Below are 12,387 nucleotides of genomic sequence, written 5' to 3' on the forward strand. Positions count from 1 at the left end.
AACCAGCAGGTAGCCTAGTGGTTAGAGCGTTGGGCCAGTAACCAGCAGGTAGCCTTGTGGTTAGAGCGTTGGGCCAGTAACCAGCAGGTAACCTAGTGGTTAGAGCGTTTGGCCAGTAACCAGCAGGTAACCTAGTGGTTAGAGCGTTGGGCCAGTAACCAGCAGGTAGCCTAGTGGTTAGAGTGTTGGACCAGTAACCAGCAGGTAGCCTAGTGGTTAGAGCGTTGGACCAGTAACCAGCAGGTAGCCTAGTGGTTAGAGTGTTGGACCAGTAACCGAAAGGTTGCAAAATCGAATCCCTGAGCTGACAAGGTAAAAATCTGTCATTCTGCCCCTGAACAAGGCAGTTAACCCACTGTTCCTAGGATTGTAAATAAGAATTTGTTCTTAACTGACTTGCCTAGTTAAATAAAGGTTGCATTTAAAATACAAAAAGATATAATTACTGTGTTTAATTTTGTTGGTGACATGCCAGAGACAGGAGACGTCTCCACAGTCTATTTGACTGTCTGTACAGAACATCTTTAACACTCAACTCAACCTGCAGGTGTAATGCTTTTTTAATGTGTTAAAAGTCTTATAATCCAGTTTATGTTATGTCTGCAGACACCAGCGCTTTGAGAAGGCCTTCCTGCTGGCGGTTGACATTGGAGCTAGAGACCTGTTTATGGTGAGGCAGTCTGTCTTTTCCTCCTCTCTCCTCTCTCTCTCTCTCTCTCTCTCTCTCTCTCTCGCTCTCCTCTCTCTCTCTACTCTCTCTCTCTCTCCTCTCTCTCTCGCCTCTCTCTCTATCTTTCTCTCTCTCTCTCTATCTTTCTCTCTCTCTCTCTCTCTCCTCTCTGTCTCTCTCCTCTCTCTCTCGCCTCTCTCTCTATCTTTCTCTATCTTTCTCTCTCTCCTCTCTCTCTCTCCATCTTTCTCCCTCTCTCTCTATATCTCTCTCTCTCTCCTCTATCTTTCTCTCTCTCCTCTCCCCTCTCTCGCTCCTCTCTCTCTCTCCTCTCTTTCTCATCTCTCTCTTTCTCTCTCTCTCCTCTCTCTCTCTCTCTCTTTCTCTCTCTCTCTTTCTCTCTCTCTCTCTCCTCTCTCTCTCTATCTCTCTCTCTCTCCCCTCTCTCCTCTCTCTCACCTCTCTCTCCTCTCTCTCTCTCCTCTCTCTCTCTTTCTTTCTCTCTCTCTTTTCTCTCTCCTCACTCGCTCTCTCTCTCTCTCCACCTTTCTCTCTCTCTGTCTCTGTCTCTCTCTCTCATTATTTTGTTCCTCTTCTCTCCTCTACTATTGTCTCCTCTCTCTGTCTCTTTCTCTCTCTCTCATTCTTTTGTTCCTCTTCTCTCTCTCTCCCCCCTCTCTTTCTCCTCTCTCTCTTTCTCTCTCTCATTATTTTGTTCCTCTTCTCTCTCTCTCTCTCCTCTCTCGCTCTCTTCCTCTCTCTCACCCTCTCTCTCTCTCTCTCTCTCTCTCTCTCTCTCTCTCTCGCTCTCTCTCCTCTCTCTCTTTCTCTCTCTCTGTCTCTGTCTCTCTCTCTCATTCTTTTGTTCCTCTTCTCTACTCTACTATTGTCTCCTCCTCTCCTTTTTTCTTCTCTCGTCTTCTCTCTGTCTCTCTGTCATGGTGAGTAACAGGTGAAGGGGCCTTGTGATCTGAACACTTTTCTTCCGTCTCCTCCTCTCACCTCTCGGTCTTGTATGTCTGACCCCCTTCTTTGTGGGGGCCCCCTTTTGCTTCACCCTCCATGCTTCCATGCCCCCCCCCCCCCAGCCATTTAATGTTCACTCTTTGCACCTCCTCTCTCACCTCCTCCCCCCTACTCCCATCACACTGATAGCAATAGGTTCCAATTCACTCGCCACTAAGTAGAGCCGCTGAGAAGCCGAATTGAAAAGGTGGAGCCGAAGCTATGGACCTTGAAAGGACACAGAGAGAGAGAGGAGTGAGGCAAGAGAGAAGGAGAGAGGAGAGACAGAAGGAGAGAGGAGGGGGTGGAGGGAAAGGACTGCTCCAGAAACAGAGATAAAGAGTGGGGAGATGAACAGAAAGGAGACCTCCTCTGTCACCTAGGAGACATACCAGAGAAAGGAGACCTCCTCTGTCACCTAGGAGACAAACCAGAGGAAGGAGACCTCCTCTGTCACCTAGGAGACATACCAGAGAAAGGAGACCTCTTCTGTCACCTAGGAGACATACCAGAGAAAGGAGACCTCCTCTGTCGCCTAGGAGATATACCAGAGAAAGGAGACCTCCTCTGTCACCTAGGAGACATACCAGAGAAAGGAGACCTCCTCTGTCACCTAGGAGACATACCAGAGAAAGGAGACCTCCTCTGTCACCTAGGAGACATACCAGAGAAAGGAGACCTCCTCTGTCGCCTAGGAGACATACCAGAGAAAGGAGACCTCCTTTGTCACCTAGGAGACATACCAGAGAAATGAGACCTCCTCTGTCGCCTAGGAGACAAGCCAGAGAAAGGAGACCTCCTCTGTCACCTAGGAGACATACCAGAGAAAGGAGACCCCCTCTGTCACCTAGGAGACAAGCCAGAGAAAGGAGACCTCCTCTGTCACCTAGGAGACATACCAGAGAAAGGAGACCTCCTCTGTCAACTAGGAGACAAGCCAGAGAAAGGAGACCTCCTCTGTCGCCTAGGAGACATACCAGAGAAAGGACGTAAGGAAAATAAAAGAACCCAAAGAAAGAAAGTGACACATGTCTCCTTTTTGGAACAACAAAGAGAGAGAGATGGGGGAAAGAGAGGGAGTGCAGGAGAGTGGAGGGCAGTGGCGTTTAGCCCTGCTAGTCCTCTAATTAGGGCCTAAGTTAACCTGTCTAACTGGCTGATTGGGACAGGGAGGGGTGAAGGGGAGGGGTGAATGGGAGGCAGAACCCCATTGTGTCGCCATCTGATGTTTGATCTCAACCCCATCAATGTTTGTCGGGCGAACAAAACTAATGGAACCCCCGCTCTCACTCACATCCTGACAGATGCACGCGCACACACACACACACACACACACACACACACACACACACACACACACACATCCTGACAGATGCACGCGCACACACACACACACACACACACACATCCTGACAGATGCACGCGCACACACACACACACTGCTCATAGATGCTCACACACACGCACACACACAAACATACGCGCTCATAGATGCTCACACACACACCCTGCAGAAATGCTCAGTGTGCTTCCTCACCTCCTCTCTCCTCCTCTCTCTCTCTCCACCTCCTCTCTCATCCTCTCTCTCTCTCCAGCTCCTCTCTCATCCTCTCTCTCTCTCCAGCTCCTCTCACCTCCTCTCTCTCTCTCCAGCTCCTCTCACCTCCTCTCACCTCCTCTCTCCTCCTCTCTCTCTCTCCACCTCCTCTCACCTCCTCTCTCTCTCTCCCTCCTCTCTCCTCCTCTCTCTCTCTCCACCTCCTCTCACCTCCTCTCTCTCTCCAGCTCCTCTCACCTCCTCTCACCTCCTCTCTCTCTCTCCAGCTCCTCTCACCTCCTCTCTCCTCCTCTCTCTATCTCCACCTCCTCTCACCTCCTCTCTCCTCCTCTCTCTCTCTCCACCTCCTCTCACCTCCTCTCTCTCTCTCCACCTCCTCTCACCCCCTCTCTCCTCCTCTCTCAATTCAATTCAATTCAATTCAAGGGCTTTATTGGCATGGGAAACATGTGTTAACATTGCCAAAGCAAGTGAGGTAGACAACATACAAAGTGAATATATAAAGTGAAAAACAACAAAAATTAACAGTAAACATTACACATACATGTGTATACATGTATACATGTACACATACACATCTCTCTCTCTCCGGCTCCTCTCACCTTCTCTCTCTCTCTCCAGCTCCTCTCACCTCCCCTCACCTCCTCTCACCTCCCCTCACCTCCTCTCTCTCTCTCCAGCTCCTCTCACCTCCTCTCTCTCTCTCCACTTCCTCTCACTTCCTCTCTCTCTCCACCTCCTCTCACCTCCTCTCTCTCTCTCACCTCCTCTCACCTCCTCTCTCTCTCTCCGGCTCCTCTCACCTCCTCTCTCTCTCTCCAGCTCCTCTCACCTCCCCTCACCTCCTCTCACCTCCCCTCACCTCCTCTCTCTCTCTCCACCTCCTCTCGCTCTCTCCAGCTCCATTGTTTTCAGACTAACAATAGAAGTCCTCCAACCCTGGAAAAGAGACCTTTTGTAAAACAAAACACTTTGGTGTGGGGCTAAATTGGAGAGGGACTAGGGCTGGGAGTTGGGTAAGAGTGTGTGTGTGTGTGTGTGTGTGTGTGTGTGTGTGTGTGTGTGTGTGTGTGTGTGTGTGTGTGTGTGTGTGTGTGTGTGTGTGTGTGTGAGAGAGAGTGTGAGAGAGTGTGTGTGTGTGTGTGAGAGAGAGAGTGTGAGAGAGTGTGTGTGTGTGTGTGTGTGTGTGTGGGGCAGGGGGAAGGAGGGTTCTCGTTAGCAGGAGTGTTTTGCATAATGGAGACGTTCTATAGTTCCCTAATTACTACCCTTTGATAATGAGACGATAATGTGACCAATCAGGTCAGTCCTTCCGTCGTCATCCACCCTCTTTTCTGATCTGACGGTTAATTAATGAATTAAGGAAGTAAATCTGATGTGTGGTATCTGAATCAGATGTAGAGGCTTTGTTCCTTAATGGGGCTCGTTTTGTTAGATATGGTGGGAGTTAGGAAACACACACACACACACACTCTCACACAAACACACTCTCACACACACAGACACACACACACACTCTCTCTCACACACACACACACACACACACACACACACAGACACACTCTCACACACACAGACACACTCTCTCACAAACACAGACACACTCTCTCACACACACACACACAAACACACACACTTTCACAGAGTATGGCTCATGGTAGTAGGGATCACACTTCTCAAGCAGTAAGCTCATTGTTGTACTCCGATGGCTAATTAGCATTATTAAAATCTTAAGTCCTCAACGAACGCCTATCAGATTGAAGTGCTAGTCAAACACAGTTACGGATTACAGGTGTGTGTGTGTGTGTGTGTGTGTGCGTGCAACTGTGATGTCCGTGTTTTACACACAAAAATACAATGTTTGCATTTGTCCATGAGTAAATTCATTTTGAGGTTACTCAAATATCAGTCAATATCACTCTGTGTGTGTGTGTGTGTGTGTGTGTGTGTGTGTGTGTGTGTGTGTGTGTGTGTGTGTGTGTGTGTGTGTGTGTGTGTGTGTGTGTGTCTGTGTGTGTCTGTGTGTGTCTGTGTGTATTGACTTGTCTCTAAGCTAAGCCTGTGTGTACCAGTCTGTCTGCTGTACTTCACTGTTATCCTGCTTGCTGTATCATGTGGCTGTAACCCAAACATCAGTGGATATCGTCAGTCACTGGGCTCTTTACAGCTCTCCTCCAAAACAATACCCAAACACCAGGCCCCTTTATCTGTAGGGTTTAGCCACGGCTCAACAAACGGCACCCTATTCCCTACGTAGTGCACTACTTTTGATCAAGGCCCTATGCGGACACCCATGCTACTCTGGTCAAAAGTAGTGCACTACATAGGGAATAGGGTGCTGCTTTTGGGGTCGCGGGGTTAGCCGTGGCGTTTCAGAATCTAAAGCTCTTATATAAATAAGATTAGCGGCGGTCCTGTGTCGTGTTCCAGCCTCTGGGAATAAGACGTGCAGCTAATATCTGATGGTTTTATGTGGAGTATTAGTGTTAGCCTCTCTTAGTGGCTATGGTTCTCCCTACCAGGGAGGGAGGGAGGGAGGGAGGGAGGGAGGGAGGGAGGGAGGGAGAGGGGGGAGGGAGGGAGGGAGGGAGAGGAGGGATAGGAGAGGGGGGAAGGAGAGAGAGAGAGGGGAGGGAGGAGGGAGGGAGGGAGGGAGAGATAGATTTAGACAGTATTATGAGCTGTTGTTAAGCTGATATAAACCGTCCTGACATCCTGGGATTTAGTTATGCTGTCTCTCTCCCCCTCTCTCTCTTAGTCAACCCTCACCCCTCTCAACCATCTCTCTGTCTCTCTCTGTCTCTCTCTCTCTCTCTCTCTGTCTCTCTCTCTCTCTCTCTCTCTCTCTCTCTCTCTCTCTCTCTCTCTCCCTCCCTCTCTTAGTCAACCCTCACCCCTCTCAACCATCTCTCTCTCTCTCTCTCTCTCTCCTCTCTCTCTGTCTCTCTCTCTCTCTCTCTCTCTGTCTCTCTCTCTCTCTCTCTCTGTCTCTCTCTCTCTCTCTCTCTCTCTCTCTCTCTCTCTCTCTCTCTCTGTCTCTCTCTCTCTCTCTCTCTCTCTGTCTCTCTTCTCTCTCTCTCTCTCTCTCTCTCTCTCTCTCTCTCTCTCTCTCTCTCTCTCTCTCTCTCTCTCTCTGTTGTTCTCCGTTAGGAAGCTGTGTCACACAATATCTAATTGAAGCCGGTTCCTCATTCAACAGCTGCTGAATGTAGTGTTGTTGAGAGTCATCCTGAGAGCTCATTCATTCATTACACTCCTTTAGAGTTAGTTTGTAGCTGCGGAGGTTAGAAAACGACAGTGTTATTATCCAATCTGTTTGCTCATTCAAAACGTTCACTTCGGGATCTCATACCCCCCTCCTCGCCTCTCTCTCCATTTTGTTCTCTGTCTTCCCTCCCCAAACATCTCTCTCCCTCTCTCTGTCTCTCTCTCTCTCTCTCTCTCTCTCTCCATTTTGTTCTCTGTCTTCCCTCCCCAAACATCTCTCTGTCTCTCTCTGTCTCTCTCTCTCTTCTCTCTCTCCCTCTCTCTCCATTTGTTCTCTGTCTTCCCTCCCCAAACATCTCTCTGTCTCTCTCTGTCTCTCTCTCTCTCTCTCTCTCCCTCTCTCTCCATTTTGTTCTCTGTCTTCCCTCCCCAAACATCTCTCTGTCTCTCTCTGTCTCTCTCTCTCTCTCTCTCTCCCTCTCTCTCCATTTTGTTCTCTGTCTTCCCTCCCCAAACATCTCTCTGTCTCTCTCTGTCTCTCTCTCTCTCTCTCTCTCCCTCTCTCTCCATTTTGTTCTCTGTCTTCCCTCCCCAAACATCTCTCTGTCTCTCTCTCTCTCTCTCTCTCTCTCTCCCTCTCTCTCCATTTTGTTCTCTGTCTTCCCTCCCCAAACATCTCTCTCCCTCTCTTCTCTTTGAACCTATGATCATCCTCTCATCCCCTGTTTCTTTCTCTCGGAGCACAAAAGGAGGATGGAGGATGACAATGTGTGCATCAGGCTCTCAGGGTATAGGGAGACAGACAGACAGACAGACAGACTCTCAGGGTCTAGAGGTGTATAGAGACAGACTGACAGACAAACATACAGACAGGTCTTGGGGTATATAGAGACAGACTGACAGACAAACATACAGACAGACAGACAGGGTCTTGGGGTATATAGAGACAGACTGACAGACAAACATACAGACAGACAGACAGGGTCTTGGGGTATATAGAGACAGACAGGCTCTGAGACAGGGTATGGGTCCCAAATGGCCCCTATTCCTATATAGTTGCACTACTATTGACCAGGGCCCTATTACCTATATAGTGCACTACTATTGACTAGGGCTCTATTACCTATATAGTGCACTCTATTGACCAGGGCCCTATTACCTATATAGTGCACTACTATTGACCAGGGCTCTATTACCTATATAGTGCACTACTATTGACCAGGGCCCTATTACCTATATAGTGCACTACTATTGACCAGGGCCCTATTGCCTATATAGTGCACTACTATTGGCCAGGGCTCTATTACCTATATAGTGCACTACTATTGACCAGGGCCCTATTACCTATATAGTGCACTACTATTGACCAGGCCCTATTACCTATATAGTGCACTACTATTGACCAGGGCTCTATTACCTATATATTGCACTACTATTGACCAGGGCTCTATTACCTATATAGTGCATACTATTGACCAGGGCCCTATTACCTATATAGTGCACTACTATTGACCAGGGCCCTATTACCTATTATAGTGCACTACTATTGACCAGGGCCCTATTACCTATATAGTGCACTAATATTGACCAGGGCTCTATTACCTATATAGTGCACTACTATTGACCAGGGCCCTATTACCTATATAGTGCACTACTATTGACCAGGGCTCTATTACCTACAGTTGAAGTCAGAAGTTTACATACACTTAGGTAAAACTTGTTTTTCAACCACTCCACACATTTCTTGTTAAAACAAACTATAGTTTTGGTCAAGTTGGTTAGGACATCTACTTTGTGCATGGCACAAGTAATTTATCCAACAATTGTGTACAGACAGATTATTTCACTTATAATTCACTGTTTCACAATTCCAGTGGGTCAGAAGTTCACAATTAAGTTGACTGTGCCTTTAAACAGCTTGGAAAATTCCAGAAAGTGATGTCATGGCTTTAGAAGCTTCTGATAGGCTAATTGACATCATTTGAGTCAATTGGAGGTGTACCTGTGATGTATTTCAAGCCTTACCTTCATACTAAGTGCCTCTTTGCTTGACATCATGGGAAAATCAAAAGAAATCAGCCAAGACCTCAGAAAATAAATTGTAGACCTCCACAAGTCTGGTTCATCCTTGGATCAATTTCCAAACTCCTGAAGGTACCACCTTCATCTGTACAAACAATAGTACGCAAGTATAAACACCATGGGACCACGCAGCCGCCATACCGCTCAGGAAGGAGACACGTTCTGTCTCCTAGAGATGAACGTACTTTGGTGCGAAAAGTGCAAATCAATCCCAGAACAACAGCAAAGGACTTGTGAAGATGCTGGAGGAAACAGGTACAAAAGTATCTATATCCACAGTAAAGCGAGTCCTATATCGACACAACCTGAAAGACCGCTCAGCAAGGAAGAAGCCACTGCTCCAAAACCGCCATAAAAAAGCAGACTACGGTTTGCAACTGCACATGGGAACAAAGATTGTACTTTTGGAGAAATGTCCTCTGGTCTGATGAAACAAAAATAGAACTGTTTGGCCATAATGACCATCATTATGTTTGGAGGAAGAAGGGGGAGGCTTGCAAGCTGAAGAACACCATCCCAAACGTGAAGCACGGGGGTGGCAGCATCATGTTGTGGGGGTGCTTTGCTGCAGGAGGGTCTGGTGCACTTCACAAAATAAATGGCATCATGAGGAAGGACAATTATGTGAATATATTGAAGCAACATCTCAAGACATCAGTTAAAGCTTGGTCGTGAATGGGTTTTCCAAATGGACAATGACCCCAAGCATACTTCTAAAGTTGTGGCAAAATGGCTTAAGGACAACAAAGTCAAGGTATTGGAGTGACCACCACAAAGTCCTGACCTCAGTCCTATAGAAAATGTGTGGCAGAACTGAAAAAGCGTGTGTGAGCAAGGAGGCCTACAAACCTGACTCAGTTACACCAGCTCTGTCAGGAGGAATGGGCCAAAATTCACCCAACTTATTGTGGGAAGCTTGTGGAAGGCTACCCGAAATGTTTAACCCAAGTTAAACAATTTAAAGGCAATGCTACCAAATACTAATTGAGTGTGTATGTAAACGTCTGACCCACTGGGAATGTGTTGAAAGGAAGCTGAAATAAATCATTCTCCCTACTATTATTCTGACATTTTACGTTCTTAAAATAAAGTGGTGACCCTAACTGACCTAAGACAGGGAATTTCTAAATTCAGCAATTGTGTAAAACTGAGTTTAAATGTATTTGGCTAAGGTGTATGTAAACTTCCCACTTCAACTGTATATAGTGCACTACTTGTGACCCATAGGGCCCTGGTCAAATATAGTAAATATGGTGCTGTATGGGATGCACTTCACCTATGAACCAGGCCTGAGGGAGGGTTAGAGAGGGGTAAGGAGGGTTAGAGAGGGGTAGGAAGGGTATGAGGGTTAGAGAGGGGTTGGGTGGTTAGAGAGGGGTAGGGAGGGTTAGAGAGGGCTAGGAAGGTTAGAGAGGGGTAGGAAGGTTAGAGAGGGGTAGGAGGGTTAGAGAGGGGTAGGAGGGGTAGGAGGGTTAGAGAGGGGTAGGAGGGGTAAGGAGGGGTTGGATGGTTAGAGAGGGGTAAGGAGGGTTAGAGAGGGGTAGGAGGGTTCGAGGGGGGTAGGAGGGTTAGAGAGGGGTAAGGAGGGTTAGAGAGGGCTAGGAGGGTACGAGGGTTAGAGAGGGGTAGGAGGGTTAGAGAGGGGTAGGAGGGTTCGAGGGGGGTAGGAGGGTTAGAGAGGGGTAAGGAGGGTTAGAGAGGGGTAGGAAGGTTAGAGAGGGGTAGGGGGGTAGAGAGGGGGTCGGAGCGGTAGAGGGGGTAGAGAGGGTAGAGAGGAGAATTATGAACCTCAACTGAGTGACCCTCCAACCATATTTACTGTGTAGAGGGGACCATAGCTTTCTGGCCCCTCGTATTTAAAATAGTTTAGCCTCAACTGAGTGACCCTCCAACCGTATTTACTAACAGTATTGTCCTCTTTATTGAGATGAGGCTGACAGAAAGGACACACACTGAGTCTCCATGTTGTCTTGCTCTGATACTGTAATAAGCTTGGATGGATCTTATTTTCTCCCTAACAGAGAAATACTAGACTTTCTGAAAGGTGAGCCTTCCCTTGTCGCATCGCGTCTCCTCCGACTTCTAAAAACACGCCGGGCGTGGAGATAACATACCTTCCCCCGAGTTCAAACCCAAACCGGCGAGGGCGATGGTTTGAAACCGTCAGAAGGGCATTTCATATTTCATAATTTCATCCAACCGCTCTCTCTCTCTCTCTCCCTCTCTCTCTCTCTCTCTCTCTGTCTCTCTCTCTCTCTCTCTCTCTCTCTCTCTCTCTCGCTCTCTCTCTCTCTCTCTCTCTCTCTCTCTCTCTCTGTCTCTCTCTCTCTCTCTCTCTCTCTCTCTCGCTCTCTGTCTCTCTCTCTCTCTCTCTCTCTCTCTCTGTCTCTCTCTCTCTCTCTCTCTCTCTCTCTCTCTCTCTCTCTCTCTCTCTCTCTCTCCCTCTCTCTCTCTCTCTCTCTGTCTCTCTCTCTCTCTCTCTCTGTCTCTCTCTCTCTCTCTCGCTCTCTCGCTCTCTCTCTCTCTCTCTCTCTTCTTGATGTCAAACTTCAAACACGTCATTTTATCTGTTTCTCCCCTTCTTCCTCACTGATGATTTTTTTTCAAAACACTCTCCTCTCCTCCCTCTCTCCTCCCCTCCCTCTCTCCTCCCCTCCCTCTCTCCTCCACTCCCTCTCTCATTGTCATTGGAGCCTAGATTCATTTTAGATAAAAAAAAAAAAAAGTGGTTTTATTTCCTGTTTACCTTCAAAGGATCTCCATTATGTGGCGTGGGATAAGGGAGAGGTGGTTCTGGCAGAAGTGGCCCAGAGGAAGGCTAATGAAATCCATGCTGAAGAAGGAGTAACGACCACGTTGGGAAACCACGGTAAGAACATGTATCAAATCTGGATCCAATAAATGAAAGAAAAGAGGAGAAGGAACCAAATGTAATGGAGACACCACTGGAGACACCACTGTAGACACCACTGTAGACACCACTGGAGACACCACTGGAGACACCACTGTAGACACCACTGTAGACACCACTGGAGACACCACTGGAGACACCACTGTAGACACCACTGGAGACACCACTGGAGACACCACTGGAGACACCACTGTAGACACCACTGTAGACACCACTGGAGACACCACTGGAGACACCACTGTAGACACCACTGGAGACACCACTGTAGACACCACTGTAGACACCACTGGAGACACCACTGGAGACACCACTGGAGACACCACTGGAGACACCACTGTAGACACCACTGTAGACACCACTGTAGACATCACTGTAGACACCACTGTAGACACCACTGTAGACACCACTGGAGACACCACTGGAGACACCACTGTAGACACCACTGTAGACACCACTGGAGACACCACTGGAGACACCACTGTAGACACCACTGTAGACACCACTGGAGACACCACTGGAGACACCACTGGAGACACCACTGGAGACACCACTTGTCTTTTATAATGGAGACACCACTGTAGACACCACTGTAGACCCCACTGTAGACACCACTGGCGACACCACTGGAGACACCACTGGAGACACCACTGTAGACACCACTGGAGACACCACTGGAGACACCACTGTAGACACCACTTGTCTTTTATAATGGAGACACCACTGTAGACACCACTGGAGACACCACCGTAGACACCACTGTAGAAACCACTGTAGACACCACTGGAGACACCACTGTAGACACCACTGGAGACACCACTGGAGACACCACTGTAGACACCACTTGTCTTTTATAATGGAGACACCACTGTAGACACCACTTGTCTTTTATAATGGAGACACCACTGTAGACACCACTGTAGACACCACTGTAGACACCACTTGTCTTTTATAATG

The 12,387-nt window shown here is 48.0% G+C and overlaps 1 protein-coding gene across 5 annotated transcripts in view; it reads left to right on the plus strand.

Annotated features, from left to right (window-relative positions):
* LOC110505954 (WD repeat-containing and planar cell polarity effector protein fritz homolog) overlaps positions 1–12,387 on the plus strand; it is a 195,046-nt gene that overhangs the window by 145,508 nt on the left and 37,151 nt on the right. For 4 of the 5 annotated variants that reach the window (XM_090184051.1, XM_090184047.1, XM_090184040.1 and 1 more), the window contains exons 14-15: positions 607–670; positions 11,277–11,391. In XM_090184051.1, coding sequence (XP_090040177.1) covers positions 607–670; positions 11,277–11,391 — 179 coding nt within the window. The remainder of the gene's footprint in view (positions 1–606; positions 671–11,276; positions 11,392–12,387) is intronic. The other variant, XM_090184059.1, reaches the window with a different exon arrangement.

The sequence above is a fragment of the Oncorhynchus mykiss genome, chromosome 1 (genome assembly GCF_057628025.1).
Source record: "Oncorhynchus mykiss isolate SJ-2025 chromosome 1, ASM5762802v1, whole genome shotgun sequence".
Lineage (NCBI taxonomy): Eukaryota > Metazoa > Chordata > Actinopteri > Salmoniformes > Salmonidae > Oncorhynchus > Oncorhynchus mykiss.